The sequence below is a fragment of the Sceloporus occidentalis genome, unplaced genomic scaffold (assembly GCF_023333645.1).
Source record: "Sceloporus occidentalis isolate IW3139 unplaced genomic scaffold, rSceOcc1.0.p SCAF_2, whole genome shotgun sequence".
In the NCBI taxonomy this organism is placed as follows: Eukaryota; Metazoa; Chordata; class Lepidosauria; order Squamata; family Phrynosomatidae; genus Sceloporus; species Sceloporus occidentalis.
The window spans coordinates 267,788,544-267,811,294 of NW_028316982.1; the positions used below are offsets into that span (position 1 = coordinate 267,788,544).

At 42.9% G+C, this 22,751-nt stretch overlaps 2 protein-coding genes across 9 annotated transcripts in view; both read left to right on the top strand.

Moving 5' to 3' along the window:
* The first annotated feature begins 328 nt into the window (after nucleotides 1–328).
* On the top strand, nucleotides 329–1,222 carry LOC149320126 (uncharacterized). The gene has a single exon (XM_089513240.1). The coding sequence runs from the start codon at nucleotides 329–331 to the stop codon at nucleotides 1,220–1,222; it is 894 nt and encodes a 297-aa protein (XP_089369366.1).
* An 11,376-nt stretch (nucleotides 1,223–12,598) lies between these two features.
* Nucleotides 12,599–22,751, top strand: part of LOC149320127 (glycerophosphodiester phosphodiesterase 2-like) — a 41,721-nt gene continuing 31,568 nt past the window's right edge. For 3 of the 8 annotated variants that reach the window (XM_089512983.1, XM_089512984.1, XM_089512985.1), the window contains exons 1-3: nucleotides 12,599–12,780; nucleotides 19,894–20,105; nucleotides 20,767–20,870. In XM_089512983.1, coding sequence (XP_089369109.1) covers nucleotides 12,747–12,780; nucleotides 19,894–20,105; nucleotides 20,767–20,870 — 350 coding nt within the window. In that variant the 5' untranslated portion in view covers nucleotides 12,599–12,746. Of the gene's footprint in view, nucleotides 12,781–16,482; nucleotides 16,606–19,878; nucleotides 20,106–20,766; nucleotides 20,871–22,751 lie in introns of all 8 variants that reach the window. The other 5 variants (XM_089512982.1, XM_089512979.1, XM_089512978.1 and 2 more) reach the window with 5 other exon arrangements.

Genomic DNA, 22,751 nt, shown 5'->3' on the forward strand with positions numbered 1-22,751 from the left:
TTTATTGTTGTTATGTACCTTCAAGCAACCCCCAATTTATAGTGATCCTTTCATTGGGTTTTCTTGGCAGGATTGCTTCAGTGGAGGTTTACCTTTGCCTTATTCTAAGGCTGAGAGAGTGTGATTTGCACAAGGTCACAACACACATTTCCATGGTGAGCGAGGATTTGAACCCTGGTCTCCCACAGTCCTAGTCCCACTCCCAAACCATTATGCCACTTTGGCTCTCACACTGCTTGGTTATTATTTTTCACTTTGATTTTTCATCTGCACAGAACCCAGAGGCACATAATTCATCACCGAAATCAACACCGTTGGACCCAATGTCATGGATGAATCCACAGTGTGTCGTCTGACCGATGCCAACGAAAGTTTGAGAAACGAGATTTGGGACCTGAGGGACTTGGCCGCCAACCTTGATAATGAAAAGCAGGAGATTATTGCGCAGAATAAGTTGATGAAAGAGCACAACAAAAGCCTGGAAGCCAAAATTGACTGTTTCCAGGCCATGGCGGAAGATTTTCAAAAGGAAGAAGAAGAACTCCAGGGGATATTAAGGCAGCTGGAAGAGACGATCGCACAACTGGAGTCCCAAAACAACACCTTGAAAGGAACCAACAAGATGCTCAGGACTGAGGTACAAACAGTGTCCAGCCACATTGTTTTGTTTCAAGATCATAAGGCTGTGCAAGACCAGGATATCGTCCGGATGAAGCAGGTGATGGTACACATCGTAGCGTACTTCAAGCAACTGGAGGCAAAAATCGAAAGAGCCGAGCAGCAGTATGTTGAGGAACAGAGTCACACCATTGAGCTGAGACGCACTTTGGAGGAGCTGGAACAAATCCGTGAAGTTCAGGAAAATGAGATCTTCTGCCTCAGAGAGCAACTGGAAGAGGCATCGTTGCTGAGGTCCGAATCAAAGCAGAACATGGAATTCCCTTCTTTGCTGCATGAGATGGTGCAAGCTAAGCTGGTCCAAGACTCCCTGGCCGTGCAGAATGGCATTCTCCTCCTCCTGTCCAAAGTCATATGGGTGTTCTTGGCGACCATTGTCTGTCTGGTGTTCTTTAACCTTTCGGTCAAATTATATGTCTCCCTGTTCTACAAGGATTTGGAATCGGGAAGCCAATCCCTGATGTTCCCAGGCTACTTCAGCTTGCTGTCAGAAATCTTCTATCCACATCACATGAAGAAGCCCAACGGACTGCTGCCATGCTGAGAGCAATGCTGATGCTGCTTGTGAAAAACCAACCAACCAACCACAGTTTGGCAGGACCAGCCTTAAATTCTTGTCTCAAAATGTGTGCATTCACAATTAAAAGGAACCCAGCACTTTAAAATATACATAAGTGAATGTATCCTCATCTTAGCTGCCATCTAATACCTCTTCGTTTCCAGAGTGTTTGGTCCTTTTTAGAAAATAACCTAGGCCTTGTCTACATGGGTCATTTACCCTCAGTCCCACCCACCCCGGGTCACTGTGTCCTATTTGCATGATGCACGGCCAAAACTCTGATTCGGGTCTGGACTGTCTTCATGACACCCATATCCGATTCTGACCGATGCCAATGGTCAGATCCCTAACCCACATTTAAATAACTCATCTTTTGCTGCAGGTTTTCAGCTGGCTTTGCAGTAATGCCAGCAACTGCCTTGTGAACTGCCTGGCATTCTTGCTGGGGGAATAACTCAATCTGAGGTCAGAATGGAGTGCCCAACACTGATAGCATGGCTGGGCACCTTGTTTTGATCTCAGTAACGGCACGATGTGGGAAGATCCCTTGTTCAACATAAAAGCAGAAAATCTGCAGCAAAAGAGAGCAGTTAGGGAGTGAATTTGGAGTGAATTCAGGGCCAGAATACTCAAGAAGCAGTGCAGAATATTTTGATATATGTAGACCTGCCCCTAGACTTCTGTGTTTGTAGGGTTGCCAGATCTCCAGGCAGATGCTGAGGGTACAAACTCCCCAGTTTTGGGGAGATCAGCATGAGGAAAAGACTGGGCAATTATTTATATGTTTATTTGATTGATTGATTTCTGTGCTGCCTTTCTCCCAGAAAGGGACCCAAGGTGGCTCACAAAGAAAAATTCTCTAACAAACATATTACAATAAAACAAGTCTCCAGCTCACTTAGTAGAGCAGTACTTTGTTGCAATTTGCAAGGTTTAACTGATTTGTTGCTGCAGCTTGCAAAGACTCCAGGCTCTCTGTGTGTGTGTTTGTGTCTGAGTGTGTGTGTGTGTTCTCGAATGACAAGCGTGAGCAATTGTAGTTGGTACTTAATGCATAATATCATTTAGCATTTACATTTCTATACTTCTTCATAGTGAACTCAGCACTCTCTAAGCAGGGACCTAGCCAGGATTTTGGGAAGGGGGGCTCCAGAAGAAGGGCCACCATTATAATGAGGCTTGGGCATGGCGGCGCAGCAGCACACACTGTATCTAACAGAAGGGGGGTCCGGACCCCACGGACCCCCCCCTTGGCTACGTCCTGCCTCTAAGCCAGTGATTCTCCATCTTTGGTCCTCTGGATGCTTTGGACTTCAATTCCCAGAATTCCTGAGCATTGGCCATACTGGCTGGATTTCTTGAAACCTGAAGCCCAAAATGTCTGGAGGTTCAAAGATTGAGAACCACTGCTCTAAGCCATTTACAACCTGTAAACCAATTGCCTCCAACAAGCTGGGTACTCATTTTAGCGACGAAAGGATGTAAGGCTGAGTCAAACTCGGAGCCTTGGAATTGAACTCACAGCCTTGTGACTGCGGTATTGGCATTTAATCAATGTGCAATCAGGGCATAACACTCAATAACGTTGCCAAAGGCTATCCCTGGGCTTTGTGTTTTGGCCTGGAAACCTCAGGACCTGGAATAGTCCTGAACTCATAATCCTATGTGTTTGCCTCATTCAAACACATCATCTAGAAAGAGCTTGGGAAGGTAACTTTTTGCATAATAAGCCCAGGGGAGGAACTATAGTCAATGAACATGTAGTGCAGTATCCATGCCTGCACTAGATTGATGATACTTAGAAATGGCCACTGCACCTTCAACAGCTGTGTAGAAAAGAGAATTGCAGCAGGTGTTGCTTGTCACCCAACCAGGTAACAAGCCACACCTGCTTAAATTCCCTCTTCTACACAACTATTGAAGGCACAGGAGCTCTTTCCAGTTTTCATCCTGGTGACCTTAGATGGGAGAACCTCACATTGAAATTGTTTTCTTCACACCAAATAAAATTTAGTCCTCAGAAAACTAATAAATCAGGAAGACAGTTTTATATACAAAACTGGTAGAATCCAACGAATTTGTATCCTATGATTTGTATCCTGTGACATGGATGAAAGAATAGGGGGCACGCTTAACAAATTTGCAGATGACACCAAATTAAGGGGAGTAGCTAATACCCCAGAGGAGAGGATCAAAACTCAAAATGACCTGAATAGACTAGAAAGCTGAGCCAAAACTAACAAAATGAACTTCAACAGGGAGAAATGTAAGATACTGCACTTAGGCAGAAAAAACAAAATGCATAGATATAGGATGGGGGACACCTGGCTTAAGGAGACTAAGAAGGTTATCGCATGGGGGCAAAACTGGCCCCCGATGTGTTCTAACGAGCACGAGCGCGGGCACGCACGGAGCGTGATGGGAACCCGATGGGGCCCAGAACGCTAGTTTACCGCACGGTGGAACATCGCTGCTGCCGCCGGCGTTCCCATCGGGTTCCCGATGTGTTCCAGGAGGCGCCATTTCTGGGAACAGTTTCAAAAGCGTTATGATAGCCGTGTTGAAATATTTGAAGGGATGTCATATTAAGGAGGGAGCAAGCTTGTTTTCTGCCAGAGACTAGGACCTGGAGCAATGGATGCAAGCTCCAGGAAAAGAGATTCCACCTCAACATTAGGAGGAACTTCCTGACAGTAAGGGCTGTTCGACTGTGGAACAAACTCCCTCGGAGTGTGGTGGACTCTCCTTCCTTAGAGGTCTTTAAGCAGAGGCTGGATGGCCATCTGTCAGGGATGCTTTGATTGGGACTTCCTGTATGGCAGAATGGGGTTGGATTGGATGGTCCTTACGGTCTCTTCCAACTCTATGATTCTATGATTAACAATACATGTAGTCTGACTCTCAAATTCACTCAGTGGAAAGAAAATGGTTGACACTCAATTCATGACAGACCTGAGTGTGTGGAGTGAATTATATGGGAGGAGGTAATCCTTTAGGTAACCTGGGCACAAGCCATGTAGGGCTGCGTAAATAAAAAAAGTATTTGCCCGCTGACAGAACGATAACAAAGTGGAGGTCACTTGAGCCTCCCATGTCTGTTTGTATATGTGCCTTCAAGCCCCTGTCAACTCTTGGCAACCCCATGAATTTCATAGGGCTCTCTTAAGCAAGGGATATTCAGAGGTGGCTTTGCTAGTTCCTTTTCCTAAAACAGAGACTACAGCACCTGTTATTGGTTGGTAGTCTCCCATCCAAGTACTAGCCAGGGCAGCCCATGTGTAGCTTACAAGATCAGATGGAAATGTGGTGCCTTTTGGTCCCCACTGAACTTCCCATGGGAGGGAATTCCATAGCCTAGGAAGAACCCCCACGTCTTTTAGTCATCTCAAAGGTCTGCTTCCTGTCTGTGCAATTCCCTTTCTTGGAAGACTAAGTTAGACCCCTGCGCTCCTCCCCTTTCACCAGCCGGGAAATAATTTTTTCATTCAGGCAGGCATTTAATAAATAATAACAACAATAATAAAATTTTTATTTGTGTTTCCCCATCTCTCCCAATTGGATCGAAGCGGGGTTACAGACTAATAAAAACACAGTACATATGATTAAAATTCTCCAACCCATTGTGAGGTTTAAAACCAACATATTAACTAATGGTTAAGAATAACCATACAATACATAATACAATACAATTGGGAATTAAGCAGCATCTCAATTCAGGGGCATGTAAGTCATTATCTTATAACATATCTGGATATGCTTGGCGAAATAGTTCGGTTTTCACTGCTTTCCTGAATATCTCTAGTGAGGGCGCCAATCAGATGTCCACAGGAAGGCTGTTCCACAGTCTCAGAGCCCTTATTGAAAAGGCTCTTTGTGAAGTGGAAGCATATTTGGGGTTCGTGGTTTCCAATAACTTCTTGCCTGATGTTCTAAGGGTGCGGGGCGGATGGTATGGGGAGAGGCGGTCCCACAAGTATCTCGGACCTGAGCCATATAGGGCTTTATAGGTCATAACCAACACCTTGTATTGTGCCCGGAAGCTAATAGGGAGCCAGTGAAGATCTTTCAAAATAGGTGTTATATGGTCAAACCTTGAAGAACCAGTGACCAATCTGGCTGCCATATTTTGTACTAATTGAAGCTTCCGAACTTGGTACAAGGGTAGCCCCATGTAGAGCGCATTACAGAAGTCTAGATGAGAGGTTACCATTGCGTGTACCACTGTTTCAAGGTCCCTTCGGTGCAGGTAGGGTGGCAGTCAGCGTATCAACCGAAGTTGATCAATCCGTTGCAAGGGATCATATTCAGGGAGAGGGAGAGGCTGCATTTTTAACTTCTTGTTCTGTTTGGACCTTCTTGTTCTGTTTCTGTTTCTTGAGACGTCTTGGGTCCATACTGGGAGAAAAGCGGATACAGTTGGCCCTCCACATTGGTGGCTTTGACTTTTGTGGATTTGATTATTTGCGGTTCCAATTGATATGTTCTCTCTAGGAATCTCTGGGTCCTCCAGCGCAACTCTATCAGAAGTTGACCATAGAGTTGCTCTGGAGATCCTATCAGTTCCTAGAGAAAACACTTCTCTAGGCATTTGTAGGCCCTCCAGCACAATGCTAGGATCAACTTCTGGCAGATGTTGACCATAGAGTTGCACTGGAGGACCTAGAAATGGCTAAAGAAGAGTTCTCTTAGGTAAAAAGAATAGTGGGGTTTTTTATTTGTGTTTTTTCCACATTCATGGGAGTCCTTCACTCCTAACCTCAGCAAAATATGGAAGCACAACTGTATAAGGCAAAGGAATTTACACAGCTGTCTGGCACTATCATGATTCCAGACATTAATTCATTGTTAATAACAATTTCTTCACTTCTTTGCTCTTTTTCTCTCTCTCTCTCACATACACACACACTCTGAAGTTGCTATAAAAACTGTGTGAGTCAAAACCTGGCATCAAATCACACCATCAGCTGTGGTCATCTTGTAATACAGTGGAAAGGAGAAGCCAGGCATAGTCAGACACGCATCCTAGACTTTAGGAGAGCGAATTTCAGTAAACTTAGAGAAGTATTGAGGGCGATTCCATGGTCAGAAATACTAAAAGATAAAGGAGTTCAGGATGGATGGGAGTTTCTCAAAAGAGAGATACTGAAGGCACAATTTCAAACAGTTCCAGTGAGAAAGAAAAACGGGAGGTGTCTCAAGAAACCAGGATGGATGACTAAGGAACTTTCAACTGAGCTAAGATTGAAACGGAACATGTATAAGAAATGGAAAAAGGGGGAAAAAAGGAATTCAAAGAAATAGCAGGCATGTGTAGGGGTAAAGTCAGAAAAGCTAAAGCGCAGAATGAACTCAGGCTTGCTAGAGAGGTTAAGAACAATAAAAAGGGCTTTTTTGGATATGTCCGCAGCAAAAGGAAGAAGAAGGAAACGGTAGGGTCACTGCGTGGAGAAGATGGCAAAATGCTAACAGAAGACAGAGAAAAGGCAGAATTACTCAACACCTTCTTTGCCTCAGTCTTCTCAGAAAAGGCAAAGGGTGCTCAACCTGAGGATAATGGAGCAGAGGACAGAATAGGGGAATTTCAGCACAGAATAAGTACAGAGATAGTAGAGGAACACCTTATTAATCTAAATGAATTTAAGTCTCCGGGACCAGATGAACTCCATCCAAGGGTATTAAAAGAACTGGCAAATGTAATATCGGAGCCATTGGCAATAATCTTTGAAAACTCCTGGAGAACAGGAGAGATCCCATCAGACTGGAGGAGGGCAAACGTTGTCCCCATCTTCAAAAAAGGGGAAAAAAGAGGATCCCAACAATTATCGTCCAGTTAGTCTGACATCAATACCAGGAAAGATTCTGGAGCAGATCATTAAACAGAGAGTCTGTGAACATCTAGAAGGCAATGCCATAATCACAAAAAGTCAACATGGGTTTCAGAGAAACAAGTCATGCCAGACAAACCTAATCTCTTTCTTTGATAAAATTACCAGCTTGGTAGATGAAGGGAATGCTGTGGATATAGTATATCTTGATTTCAGTAAGGCCTTTGACAAGGTTTCCCATGACATTCTTGCAAACAAGCTTGTAAAATGTGGGCTAGACAAAGGAACTGTTAAATGGATCTGTAATTGGTTGACCGGCCGAACCCAAAGGGTGCTCAACAATGGCTCCTTTTCATCCTGGAGAGAGGTGACCAGTGGGGTCCCACAGGGCTCTGTCCTGGGCCCAGTGCTATTCAACATCTTTATCAATGACCTGGATGACAGAATTGGGAGCATACTTATCAAATTTGCAGATGACACCAAATTAGGAGGAATAGCTAATACCCCAGAGGACAGGATCAAGATTCAAAATGACCTGAATAGACTAGAAAGCTGGGCCAAAGCTAACAAAATGAAATTCAACACAGAGAAATGTAAGGCATTGCACTTAAGGCGGAAAAATAAAATGCATAAATATAGGATTGGGGACACCTGGCTGAATGAAACTACGTGTGAAAGGGATCTAGGAGTCCAAGTAGACCACAAGTTGAACATGAGTGAACAGTGTGATGCGGCAGCTAAAAAGGCCAATGCTATTTTAGGCTGCATCAATAGAAGTATAGTGTCTAGATCAAGAGAAGTAATAGTGCCACTGTATTCTGCTCTGGTCAGGCCCCACCTAGAATATTGTGTCCAGTTCTGGGCACCACAATTCAGAAAGGACATTGAGAAACTGGAGCGTGTCCAAAGGAGGGCGACAAAAATGGTGAAGGGTCTGGAAACCATGCCCTATTAGGAACGACTTAGGGAGCTGGGGATGTTTAGCCTGGAGAAAAGAAGGTTAAGAGGTGATATGATAGCCCTGTTTAAATATTTGAAAGGATGTCATATTGAAGAGGGAGCAAGCTTGTTCTCTGCTGCTCCAGAGAACAGGACCCGGAACAATGGATGCAAGCTACAGGAAAAGAGATTCCACCTGAACATTAGGAGGAACTTCCTGACAGTAAGGGCTGTTCGACAGTGGAATGCACTCCCTCGGAAGGTGATAGAGTCTCCTTCCTTGGAGGTCTTTAAACAGAGGCTGGATGGCCATCTGTCAGGGATGCTTTGAATTGGATTTCCTGCATGGCAGGGGGTTGGACTGGATGGCCCTAGTGGTCTCTTCCAACTCTATGATTCTATGATTCTATGATTCTATGTCCCAAGTGATAAATGCACAACTGGTCATTCACTGATTTAGCTGTGCTTCGCATCATAGGTCAAGTGGCTTTAGGGGCACTTGGTTCGAACTACAAGGGAGAAAGTGCAGTCTTCATTCTCAGTCAATTTTTAGGTTACTGCACCCTCTGGAGGCTGTAACCAAAGTTTGTTGTGTGTGCAATATTGATATACTTTTATTGATGCTTTTAAATATAGTTTTAATCTGTATTGCTTTTAAACATGTTGTTAGCCACTTTGAGTCTCATTATTGAGAGAGAAAGGGGATATAAATGAATAAAATAATAATATTGGATATTAAAACAGGAGCCCTATCACATTGCAAGGAAACCTGGAAGGCAATGAAAGAGAACTGTTTTTCTGCTTCTGTCTCCGCACAATGTCAAAGCACTTTTGTTCTCTTCCATTTGTAAAAGTATGAGAGGGGGTTGTAAAAGCATCCCTTTTACCAAACTGGAAAAATTGATTTGGCAAAAGGGATGCTTTTATGATCTTCTCTCACACTTTTATGACCGGAAGAGAACGACTGACATCATGCAGAGACGAAAACAGGGGGGGAAAGCCGCTTCTCTATCACTGCCTCCTTGGGTTTGTTTGCAGTGCTAAAAGCCTCACAGACATCTTAGCTAAAGCGGCTGTTCCTGTACCACAACCACTGGGAATTTAAGCCAGCAAAAGATCTGGCCTTTGAGCTGAGTTCTCAGGCATTGCTGATAAACATTGAAGGAATTCCTTTTTTAACTTTTGTAAATTACAGCAGGCTGTAGGTATCTGCTGGGGCTTGATTCCTGTGGATACCAAAATCCATGGATACTCAAGTCCCATTAAATACAAAGGCAGAGTAAAATGGCGTCCCTTATATAAAATGACAAAATCAAGGCTTCTTTTTGAAATTTATATTTAATTTTTTTTCTAGTGGTGGATGCTTGAATCCGAGGAAACAGAAGCCTAACTGCAATGTAAATTAACATTTCAGTTGGATCTTTTTAAAAGTATTATAAGTCCCCTTGGTTTTCATTTTGGGAGAAAGGTGGTATATAAATGCAATAAAAACAAACAAACACACAAACAGCTTTTTAGCCATAAGGGCTAGGAACGTGCTCTTTCTTTCTTTCTTTCTCTCTAGTGTGAAAGTTGCAGCTCAGATTGCTACCTGGTGGAACCACATTCTGTATTTTTGCTGTGTCCGCATAGAATCACTACATATGTCTGTCCCTAACTGGTGAACTTTACTGGAAAAGTTATGAGATGGTTTTGATGAGATTGTGATGCCATCACCACCTCATTTGCTCTGCTTCTTCTATTTTTCTCATTTTTACGTATTAAGCCAATGTGACATAGTGGTTTGAGCACTGGACTATGATTCTGGAGACCAGAGTTTAATTCCTGGCTCAGCCATGTAAACCTACTGGGTAACCTATGGCAGGCCACACTTTCTCAGCCTCAGAGGATGACAATGGCAGAAAAACCCATGACAGGTTCACCAGAAGTCGGGAAAAAAATGACTTGAAGGCACACAACAACAGCAAAAGTCTAGAGCAGGCTATAAGTGCAGTTACCACTAGATGGTGCCCCAAAATCTGGAATCAAAAAGGACCTTCCGATTTCGATAAAGGGCTCTCTTCCAAAATTGGGATGCAGCTTTCCTAAAGGAGGTAGAGATTTGCATGAAGCCCTTTCTTTTTGCCAGAAGCTGAGCCACCTGGAGAGGACACATCAAAACTGGAGATTCAGGGCCAGGGAGGGCCTGAGATCTGGCAGCCCTATATATGAGACACAAAGAGAGCTCTAGTGCCTAGCCAAACTACAAGTCCCAGGGCTCCACAAAATGAAGTCATGGCAGTTAAATTGGAACCACAGTGCTACAATATAAAAGGGATACAGGTAGCAGATAGTAACAACAACAACAACAATTTAGTTGCCTCTCCCCACAGATCGAGGTGAGGAACAGCAACACAAACAACATCAGTTAAAAAGACATCAGTTAAACACACATCAGTTTAAAAAGCCATAGAAGATGTACACATATTAAAAGATTCCATGTCACCATTTAAAATTTACAATTTAAAAATCATCTGGATAAGCCCGGTCCTTAATACTCTTTTAAGTTGGGACACCATATTCATCTGTCAAATCTCTTCTGGCAGATTATTCCACAATCTAGGTGTGGCTGAAAATAATGGAAACAACTTCTTTCAGTATGAGACCTGGAGTGTTTCTACACTTCAGACTTATGTCAGTTTGATAGCACAGTCATAGTTTCATCCTATAGAATCCTGGGATTTGAGGAAGTACATAATATTGTCTGCCAGGAGAATTTTATTCCACTCTCTCAAATTACAAAACTGTAACAGATTATTCTTTGTCCCCTCTAACATGCAATTCTAAGTACCCCACCAGGTTATAAATCACCGGGTTCTGTAGGATGGAGCCATGAGAGTTAATGTGGTAACAAACCGATATAACTTTTTAGTGTAGACATACTGCTGGAGAGAAACTCTGTAAAGTGCTGGGCAGCCAAAATCTCCTTTCACTCTATGCTGCAAGTCTTCTCACTCCATCTCATATCCTCTAATACTTCACAGATGAAAAATGGTACACATGTGACCTGGCAACATCATAGTCTGCTGAAGTTATTCATGAGGAAGCATGCACAAACTTGGAGAGGCTGCAACAGTTTGCTTTTGCCTGAACCTACTGGGAAGGGCAAGATTCTATTCTTTCCTTCCCTCTTCTGAGTTAATGAGTGCCAAGTATTTTTGCACTTTTAACTTACAGTGCATCCACATTGCAGAAAGAAAGCAGTTTAACTGCCATGGCTCCATCCTAGAGAATCTTGAGATTTGTAGTTTTGTGAGCGAGCCAGTGTGGCAGACTGGTTTGAAAGCTGGACTACGACTCTGGAGACCAGGGATCAATTGCCCACTCAGCCATGAAACCCATTGGGTGAGCTTGGGCAAGTCACACGCTCTCATCCTCAGGGGAAGGCAATGGAAAAACTCCTCGGAACAAATCTTGCCAGCAAAACTCTATCATAGGGCCACCGTGGGGTTGCCATAAGTTGAAAACAATTTGAAGGCACACAACAACAAACAAAGCACCGGCACACTTTGCAAGAGAAGGCTGAAAACCATGTAAAGTGACAAACCCTAGCATTCCACATGATGGAGCTACAGCACTTAAAATGGCATCAAACTGCATGATTTCCCCAGTGTAGATGCACTCTCAGTTTGCAGCAACTGAAGCAAGGTGAGGGCAAAGGAGAAAGGTGGGCAGAAGAGTATGATGCTGGGGCATTTTAAAAGCAACTCAAAAAGCGACACAGCAGAGGATTAATTGGTCCAATTGGAGAGTGTGCTGTCTTGATTTTCTGAATGGGAGAGATGATTCAATGGTGAAATAATGATTATAAAAAGAGCACTCGAAGGTCAGGAGAGCTGGGTTTCTTGAGGTCCGCATGCCGTTGAAGGGTGAGTTGCATAGCTTTCTAAACTGAGAGCTTCAACACAGCACTGTTTCTCAAGGGCCATGACCAAACAGTCATATCCCAGAACAGCCTCCCACAATTACACAACGGCAAACAAAATTTCTTTTGTGCTGTTGACCTCCCTTCTCTTTCCTTTTCTTTCCAGCCTCCTTTCTGTCTTCAAACCAAGGCTGTTTTCCTAATCGGATTTGCATTTCTAAAACCACAAAGCGTCCTGCTGATCCGAAAAGTGTCCTTTCAGATCCCAGAACTGAAAACTCCAGTCTCTAAATAAGTCTTTGCCAAAAAGAAAAAAAAAAAAGAAAGAAAAGTTTTTGTGCATCTTGAAAATGCATGATTTGGTAACATACAAATTTTCAAAATGAAATAATCTCTGGCAGAAACTTTCACCAATGGTTTCATTTGGTTTGCCACATGCTGAATGTTCTAGATAGCATCCATAAAAAAAATAAATAGAGAAAAGCTGCTGAAAAATCTGTCTGCAAAAGGTGAATAGTGATCTCCCCCCCATGTTTCCCGTAGGCGTAGGCCTGGCAAGAACCTGATCAAATTGTCCCTTTTTCCTCTCTTGTTCTTCCCGGCCATATGGTAAGCAGCTTCTGTGCTCGGATTAAGTTTCAATCTTTTCCAACCTTTCTGGATTGAACATTTGAAAAAGTGACAGATGACGGAAAGCCCTCCCAGCGTTGGGAGGAGTTATCCAGCCCCTCTTTTGAGACTTTGGGGACCCCAATACAATTTTTCCAGCTATTGTGGAAGGATAACCACCAAAGGACCTTAAATCTGCAAGAAAGCTGAGGCAGGAATAACCCAACAAGAAATGCGGTGGCATTCACTTTGGAGGAACAGGAAAGGTAAGTCCCAGCCTTCCAAAAACAAACAAACAAACAAACTCAGCCTAGATGCAAGTTTTCATACGGATGCCCTTATTAAAATTCACGGCAGATCAATTTGGTCGACAGAGAAGGAGAAGTTCCCTTTGGAAGGCCCCTAACTCATTCCGTCTTTTCAAATTGGGGATGTGACCCGAGTGCTAATAAGGTGACCCCCGTTTCTTGCCTTCAAAGATTGCAAGGAGAAAAGCACAAAACTATTTTTGGCAGAGAGACACAGCTAGCAAAGGAAAAGCGATGGACAAAAATGGATGAACTTTTCTTTTCTTTTCTTTTAAAAATGAAGCCTTTGGCTAACTACCATCGAAGCTCAACTTATTAAAGTGCAAAACTCCCATTTTGGGTTGCTGGCATTGGGATCATGAGAACAATGTACGTCAGTCTGAAGCAATGGATTAGGTTGAAGGCTTGCTTTTTGTTGCTGGTGCAAACAGAGAATTGGCAACGGAGTAAGATGTCAAGCAGGCTGAGGCTGCCTCCTGTCATCTTGCAAAACAATGTCAAATTGACCAAAGAGATAAATGATCAGTGAAATATTAACATCTAGGAAAAATTGTCCCAGTGTCACCAACTCCGGGTGACCAGGTGTCCTAACTGCAAAGGAGGACAAGGCACTGCACGATGTAGGACATTACAAAAATGAAAGCTAAAAACATTAATATAAATATAAATTCTTACTTCTTAGTCATGCTCAAAATGGAAGACATTTTCAAATTCTTCCTGGAAAGAAGGTTGAAACGTAGGACATATCCTGGAAAAAGAGGATATCTGGACCACCAACTGGCTCCTCCGTCCGCTGTTGAAGGCAATAGCTTCATACCCTGCAGCTATCTCGATTTGGCAGGGAAAACTCTGCTTTATCCTCTGTCATCCCATTTTTTCAGCCGCATAGAAAGTTTCCCAGTTTTTCCTCTCTTCTTCACCCTTTGTCTTCAGCTAATTTTAATTGCTGGAAACAGGTTCAAAGTGCAAAACTACTTTGCATTCTATTAACTCAGTAGGGAAGAGAGGAGAGAAGGGGGTGGACTGTTGCCCTTCCCAGTTTGCTCAGGCAAAAGCAAACTGCTGCAGCCTCTCCTAGATTGTGCACTTTTCCTCATTAATAACTTTGGCATCTTGCTCACGGTCTGACATCGCTTGACTACACATGCCCCAGTTTCCATCTGTGAAATGATGGAGCCTATGGGAATGCAATAACTGAAATCTGAATACATGGAAATTATCTCACCAATTGCATGCCCTTTTTAAATACGTTTGGCGATAGTAGTGTATGAGAGACTTTGTGGGAATAACTTTCCAAACTCCAATTAGGATTGGTTGCTGAGCCAGGGACCCTTATGGAGATGTTTGTGCCTTTCAAACGAGACGGTGCCCTGGTTTCCTTGGTTTCTGGAGGCTGGGAATGACCTGGGATTACCTAGCAGCCATCACCTGCCCTCCCAAGCAAGCCAAAACCCTGCAGGGATTTGATCTCTGTTCCTCCAGAGTCTCTTTCATTGCTAAGTGCAGAACAAAGTGAGTGATGCCAAACTTTGCAACTCAGGTTGAACAAGAGAGAAAGAGGCAGAGAGAACTTGACTTTTCTCAATTTGAATTTAAAGGACTAGAAACCAGGGTTGGGGGGAAAACATGTTTTAACCCCACACCCCCTCATTTTGTTTTGTTTAAACCAGTTTTTTTGCATCGATGTGTCGGATTACACCAATACAGATCTAAATCAGAAAATTAAGTAGCAAAATGCAGTTTTGGCCACTAGCTTTTATAATAATTCTTTTTTTAAAAGTGGTCTTTTAAGACAGGTTGTTTTAGTGGAATGTATGTTCATTGAAGGATTTGTTTCTGAATGGCATTTCTCGCACTATAAAATAAAGTGATTACAAGGAAGCAACTGACCCTGGATGCTAGTTTAACAATGAACCATTGTTAAAGTTGAAATGTTTAAACCCAAACAGTCATTCTTGTTATTGCCAGAGATTACTTCATTTTGAAAATTTGCTTTTGCCTGATCCTACTGGGAAGGGCAAAATGATGCTCCTTCCTTTGCTCTGCTGCTGAGTTAGTTAAATGCAAACTACTTTCCCATTTTGAACTCACTTTGCAGCAATTGAAGTAAGCTGAAGACATATGAGGAAAGTGGGCAGAGCTGAGAGAAACTGGGACATTTTTAAAGAATCTGGAAAAGCGAGATGACAGAGAATTAATTGGGACTGTCCCTTCCAACCTGGGACACTTGGAGGGTACGATATTTAAATATAATAAATGTCACTTAAAAAAAAAAGCTCACATATTAATGAGAAAACAGGATTTAAAAACTGATGCACACAAAACTGATATGGATTGGAAATACATTGATCCAGTCTCTGATGAAGAGCCATATTTAATTTGAATTGATGAATTGATGTTTGGAGATTTTAAGGAACTAACAGGGATGTATAATTCAGTATTAGTATTTTATTGATTGTTCAATTGCATTGTATTATTTTATTGATGTAATCCTGCTTCGATCTTTGGAAGAGGCGTGACATATAAATAAAAATTATTATTATTAATTTAAAATTTCAAATTAACTTTTAAAATTTGATTTATTATTTATTGGCTAGGTTTAAATCCTTCGTTTCCTTCACTGAGTTCTAGGCAGAATACATAGCTGACCTTCTCAACAGGTCAGGCTGAGAGAGGATAACATGCCCAATCTCTTCCAACAAATTTTATGGCTTAGTGTGGACTTGGGTGACGGTCTCCCAAGTCCAGTGCTCCAACCACTATGCAACACTTTCTCAAGAATTTTAAAAAACTGCAGACAGCAAATATAATTTATCCTGTGAATAAAAAAGAGAAGATGGATTTTCCAAGATGACAAGATATAAAAATACACTACTTTTCTCATTTAGAAGATTGATTCCCTCCCCCCCATCTGCAAATGTATGCAGATTTAATATATTATTTAAAAAATTAAATGATTGCAAACTCTCTCTTGGCGACAGTCCTGTTATCTCCCTATGAGAAAATGTTCGAAGACAAAGTGTCCCATCTGTAGTGTGAATGATATTGTCCAGATAAGCTGCGCCTTGTGGCTCTACCACATTTATAACCAAATTTTCAGGGCAGGATGTGCAATCCAGGTGTCATAAGCTTTCTAAGGCTGCCAGATTGAAAACTGGAGGAGCTGCTTATACTTTTAATGGTTGTGTAGAAGAGGGAAATGTTCAGCAAATGTTGCCTAATAAGCAAAACACATGCGAAAGAGGGAATTTCAACAGGTTTTCCTTGTCATGCAACCAGATAACAAGCAGCACCTGCTGAAATTTCCTTTTCTACACTAGCCTTAAAGACACAGGAGCCCTTCGTAGCTTGCAATCTGGCAACCTTAATTCAGACCACCACTGCCACAGTCATGTTGGTATCCTTGTCAAAGGATAACAAAATGGGAGCAAACAGGCATAGAAATCTGGAAAGTGGAGACAGGATTAAAAGAGCCAAACATATCCGATGACCGGGAGGAAAAATGCCAAAGAAAGAGTGGACTTACCACCTGATTAGAAAAATACAACAGGTTGTCTGTACTGGACTATTAGCAACAAAACAGAGAATGAATGATTATTGTGAGAGATGGGGAGGGGACATGGCCTGGAAGTTTCGCAAGTAGCAATGCTTGTTCCGCAGAGAGAAGGATGGCGATAGAAAATTCCACGGCAGTTGAGGGCTCATCCAGTAGCCTTTGGATACAGAGATGCTGAGTTTCTGGCAGGAAGGAAAATTGAGAATTTGGGCTCAATAGCTGTCAAGGTAGGGACTACAAATGAGTTCTTGAAAGGTGCATTAATCTAATGACATGTTTTTGTTCTAGATTAAAATCTACTACAGAAAGGTGAGACACATTCTGTGCTTTTGTCTACTTAAGAAAAGCAAAATGCACTATGTTGTAGTGGAAGCATTACAATCTGCCCTCCTTATCCGTGAATTCAACCATCCACAGCTTGAAAATACCCCCAATAAGCCATTTTGTATGAGGAACATCATTTTACTATGCCATTGTATTTAATGGGACTAGAGCATCCATTTTACTGTGACACTGTATTTAATGTGGCAGAGCATCCACATATTTTGGTATCCATGTGGGTTCCTGGAACCAAACCCCAGTGGATACCAAGGGCCCACTGCATTTTTATTTTATGATACTACAATGTGTATACTCTGGGAATAATCAAAGCATCTGCAGCAGTACAGATTGGATTTCCCTTGACCAAATTTTTGGACCAGAGAGGTGTTCTGGATGTTGGATTTTTATTTTTGGAATTTTGGAATATTTGGATATATACATAAAGAGATATCTTGAGTTACAAGTCAGAACCCAAAATTCATTTTTGTTTCATATCCACCTTATGCATATAGCCTGGTAATTTGAGATAATGTTTAAAAATAGTTTTGTGCATGAAACAAAGTTTGTGTACCTTGAACCATCAGAAAGCAAAAGTGTCACCATCTCAGACACCCATGAAAAAGTTTTGTTAGTTGGTGTATTTTGGAATTCCAGATACAGGAGATTCAACCTGTATACAGATTGACTAAAATACCAATAAAACAATGGGCACTCAGCTATTTTTTTTAAAGAAATAATTTAGAAATGTACAGTTTATTTTTTCATGCATCCACATCAGGCTGAATCCCCAGGGTTTTTGTTGTTAACTTACTTAATTTATATCCTGCCTTTTTCCTGGTACGAGACCCAGATGCCTTTAAGCCTCAGGCCTAAGATTGCCACAGTGCAAATTAGAGAGGCTCCTGTACATTTAATGGTTTTTTTAAGAGAGGGAATTTCATCAGGTGTTGCTTGTCACACAACCAGGTAACAAGAAACACCTGATGTGTTTCTCTACAATCACTGAAAGTATAAGAGTCCTATCCAATTTTCACTCTGGCAACCCTACGGCCTGAGCAAAGTAACCCTTCCCCAACCACTTTGAGACTCAACTCACTCCTGCATGTGCAAGCTGAGTTCAAGTCCACAGTTTTCGTCATCCCAAATAGTTTTGGAGGTTAGTGCATGAGGGTACCCCCACATTCATTGGGGTTAGGAGTGAAGGACCCCCATGAATGTGGAAAAACCTCAAATAAAATACCTAAGAGAATACCTCTCTAGGAATCTCCAGGTCTTCCAGTGAAACTTTATGGTCAACATATGCCAGAAGTTGATCATAGAATCATGCTGGAGAACCTACAAATGCCTAGAGAAGTGTGTTCTCTAGGAACCTTTAGGTTCTCCAGCACAACTCTATGGTCATCTTCCGGCAGAGTTGCACTGCAGGTCCTTGAGATTCCTAGAGAGAATGTATCAATCAAAACTGCAAATAATCAAATCCGCAAAAGACAAAGCCGCAAATGTGGAGGGCCAACTGTAATTGCACAATTTCTTTAACGCTATTACAATGGTAGCATCAGTACTATTAATGCACTTATTTCTGCATTACCTTTCAATACCACAGCAGTCCTTGTCTCTGTTTTCTGTTCAACACACATGACCTTAGCCCCCACTCCCTTTTCTTCCTGCTTTTCACATGCGCTTTTAAATTTTTTGATGAAGATTGAAAACCAAACAGATTGTTGTAACACATTTGAATTTCATATGCTGGTAGAAAGTCTTGGATTAAAGTATAATTTACCAAGAAAACATGGAATAGGAATAAAAACAAAAAGCTAAATAAGACATCCAGTTAGTGCAACCCAAACTCTATTTTGTGGACTATGATAATTATTAGAAATATATAGATGAATAAGCAACTTAACACTTCAAGAATTTTGAGAAACCAGCCTAATTCACTAAACTGGAAGGTCCATGATGTAACAGAAGTAGGGAGTGGGGTTGATGACATGCTCATTCGCACCATGTCAACCTCGAAATAACACTACTGTTGTGCTAGAACAATCTGCACTTGTGCAATCACATCAATGTAGCAATATTGGTGGGTTTTGATGTGTTTCTCTCATTAATGCAAAATTGGACGATAATAATGGTATAAGGGATGTGGTGGCTTAGTGGTTAAGATGCCAACTTTGACAATTGGAAGATCGGAAGGTTGGCAGTTTGAGGCCCAAGGGCTGTATGAAGGGGTGCACTCCTGTCACTAGTCCCAGCTTCTGCTGGCCTGGCAGTTTGAAAGCATGCAAATGCAAGTAGATAAATAGGTCCCACTTTGGTGGGAAGGTAAACAGCATTCGGTGCAGTCATGCTGGCCACATGACCACCAAAGCAGTACTTGGACAATTCTGGCTTTTCGACTTAGTAATGGAGATGAGCACCACCTCCTACAGACGGTTATGACTGGACATTCATTCGAGGGACTACATTTACTTTACCTTTAATGGATGAGTGTCGACCTCATGAGAAAAGGAGAGGAATCATAGATTGTAATTCTACTTCAGTTCCATCACGAGTGCCTTTTGTGGTAATCTCCTTAAAGAATGCAGAAATGTAATTCTCACTGTCTTTCATAAGTGAGAGACAAATGTCAGGATTTTGTGGAATGCAGATGTGGTATCAAACTGCTACATGTTTAGACTTGAGTTCCATCTCCAAGATTTCTCATTATGTGTATACAAATATTCCAAACCCCCCAAAAATCCAAAATCTAAAACACTTCCAGTCCCAAGCATTTCGAGTAATGGAGCCTCAACCTGTACCAAGAATTTACTCCTTGTGCTCCCTCCTAAATACATAACTGAAAATACCTCTACCTTATTTAAGATGAAAAGGGACTCCTTCTTAGCCCTGAAAACTACAGCTCCTCTCTGAAGCTCCTCCTGTCTTTCTGAATTCTAGCTAGTATTGGCCCTTCCTTAAGGTTTCTCCATTCAGTTGGCCAAATCAATAACTCATAAGGGTTGCACAGTTATTAAAGCGACAGGAGGTGTCTCTAGTTTTCACTCCGATAATCCTAGGTGCCAGTCAAGAGCTTGTTTTTGAATGATAATTGAACTTCTTTGGAAGCTGGACTGCATTGATGGATTACTCTAGAACTGTATCATATCCAAAACCTTGAGCAAATGTCATTGACTCTCCAGACTTCTCCTTTTAAGAGGAAGTTGAACAAGAAGTTCCATCAATGGATGGCAGGCCCATCACCACCACGAAGACCCGCACAGTGAAGCGGAAAGGCCGCCAGCATTCACTTCAGGTTCAGAGTTACCATCACGAGCCCTTCATCTCCTGCCTAGCAGGGCTCTACAGCTGTCGATGGAAGCGGTACCAGCGAAACAGGGTGAAGCCGGGGCATTGTTGCTGCAGCGTGGTAAATGTAGACTTTGGCTCTTTTGAGGAGGAAATCAGTGGTGTCCCCACCCCTGCTGTCACCCGATAGAAGGAGGCTGCCGGAGGGGTGGGGTAACGGTAGCCAAATGGGTGTACTTGGCCCCCTCCTTTGCCATGGCAGTGAAGGTCTCCTGCTGTGGCAAGCCAGGAGGGCCTGACCAGGTGTCACTCCTTCTTTGGGTGTCACCTAGTGTGGTCCTCATCCTCAGCACCCCCGAATTACATTACCGGAGGAACTTGAGTACATGGATAAGCTACACCAGTGCTTCCCAAACTCTAGTCCTCTAGATGTTTTTCACTTCAGCTCCCAGAAGCCTCAACCATCTTGGCCAATGGTCTGGGATTCTGGGAATCAAAATCCAAAACACCTGGAAAGCCCAAGTTTGGAAATCATTGAGTTACACATTCTACCTTTTGATCCCTTTGGCGAGGTTGCAGGGTATTCTGAAAAGGGGGCTTTGCTTGAGTTAATGCGAGAGCCAGCCCTACCATCGCACACAAAGGAAGAGTGTCATGAAAGTGTAGCAAGTAGGGAAGTGGCATCACTAGGGGTGAAGCCTACTTCACAAAATTCACAGGATGTGCAGTGTTCCATAGAGAAGATTAACTTCAATGTCTTTCTCTCTGATTCTTGCTTGTAGAGAGAGGGTATATTTTTTACAGTGCTGGTCATCACTTTCTCCTTCTGGTTCATCTTTACATACCTGTGGGGTCAAATCAGAAATGACTATCCCAGCTTTGACAGGTAGGTGACCTCATTATGTGACATCTGGAAGAGGCACTTATAAAGAAAGGTCTTGTTGCTTTTCCCACCGATAAGATCATTGTATATGCTCAAACAGCACTCATATAGGCCAAAGTGACTGAAAAATCCATTGGCAATAGTGTTGCCAGATCTTGAGTCTCCAGTTTTTGTGGGTCATCTCCAAGCAAGGTGCAAATTCTCCAGTTTTGGTGGGCACATCTCCATGTAAGAGGAGAGGGCCAGGTCCAAATCTACAGCTCAGCAAGTAGACCAGCAGCTTCCTATAATTTACAAGGCTTAATTGATCTGTTGTTCCAACTTGTCAAGGCTCTGGGGGTGAGGGGCTTTGCATTTATGTAGTTAACTTGTTCCTTCTCTGCCAGATATTGTGTTGCCAGGATTCACTCTACTCTGCATCTACTTTCTGGCTAGAAGCAAGTGGGCTAGATTAAAAGTCCCTTGCCCCATTTCCCTGATTCCCTAATAATCCCATCGTTTCATCTTGGATCGGAAATAGGCCCTGGATGTGGAGGAACTTTCTGATCACTACATGGTAGGGTTTAGATTCATTGGGACTCTGAGCTTCATCAGGGGTTGTGGGGACTACTAAGATGGTCAACCCCAGGAGTCTTATGGATCCAGATGGATTCCTGAAGAATCTTAGGCGGGTTACAGACCGCCGCCGCCGCTTGCTCCGTGCGGGAGCTGCAGCAGCCACACCGCGTGGCTCCCGCACGGACCGAAAAAGAAGCTCCAAAATGGACCTTCTTTAAGCGGCGCCTCTATGATGTCGCGAGGCGCCAGGGGCACACTCGCGATGTCATAGACGCCGCGACACACGCGGACGCACAGCGTCTGATACGTAAATATGGCGGCGGCCGTGTGGAACGGCCGCCGCCATATTGTACATACAGAATACGTACTAGGGTTAGGGGGGTGCAGAAGCACTGCCCCTTCCTAACCCTAGTACGTATTCATTACGTACTAAATGGTGATGTGTAGCCCGCCTTAGAGAGTTTTCTGTTGCCTTGGCAGGCGATCCCGTCAAAGCCCCAGCTAATCAATGGAATAGAGAAATGGCCAAGGCAGTGGACATAAAGTGTCCCTTCCCACAAGGTTGAGCCAAGTGGTGATAAAGCGAATGGGACAAAGCTTAGAGTAATGATGGTGGAAGAGTTGGAGCAAGTCTGATCAAACACAGGCTAGAGCTCATTGGAAGGTCTATGCCATAGTGAACGTGGCAGTAAAGAAATAATATGTCTCTGCTACCATTGTACCTGCACAGTGTCACTGTGGCCAATATGAAGAAAACAAAGACCATTCAACAGCCCACTGTGACAAATTTGCAAGAGGCTTTGTGGACAAAACTGCCCAGATCTGCTCTGACTTGGATGCTGTAGTTGAGACAGGTCCAGTAGAGATAATCTTGGCATCTGCCTGTTCTGTATTATTGGATAAGTTTCAGTTTGTACAGCCTGAGGATGCAGACAGGATCCTTGGAGAAGTGAGGGCCACCACACACATACTGGATCCTTCCTGGTTCATGAAAGCAGCTAGAGGGGGACTGGCCAAATGGGTAAGGGGAGTGCTGAGTGCCTCACAGCAGCAAGGGGCATTTCCATCCTGCCTAAAGGAGGCTGCAGTACTAAAAAAGGCCTCTCTGGGTCCCATCTTTCTGAATAATTATTGGCTAGTCTCTAACATTCCATTCTTGGGCAAGGTTCTGGAGCTTGTGGTGGCCTCTTGGCTCCAGGGGTTTCTAGATGAAACGGATTATCTAGATCCATTTCAATCTTTCTTCAGGCCTGGTTATGAGATGGAGACAACTTTGGCTGCCTTGGTGCATGACCTAGCATCCACCAAGGTGACCAAAGCTATCTT

Bases quoted from the DNA above. Each gene is read 5' to 3' on its own strand.
- LOC149320126 (XM_089513240.1), top strand. From the start codon at position 329: ATGGATGAATCCACAGTGTGTCGTCTGACCGATGCCAACGAAAGTTTG.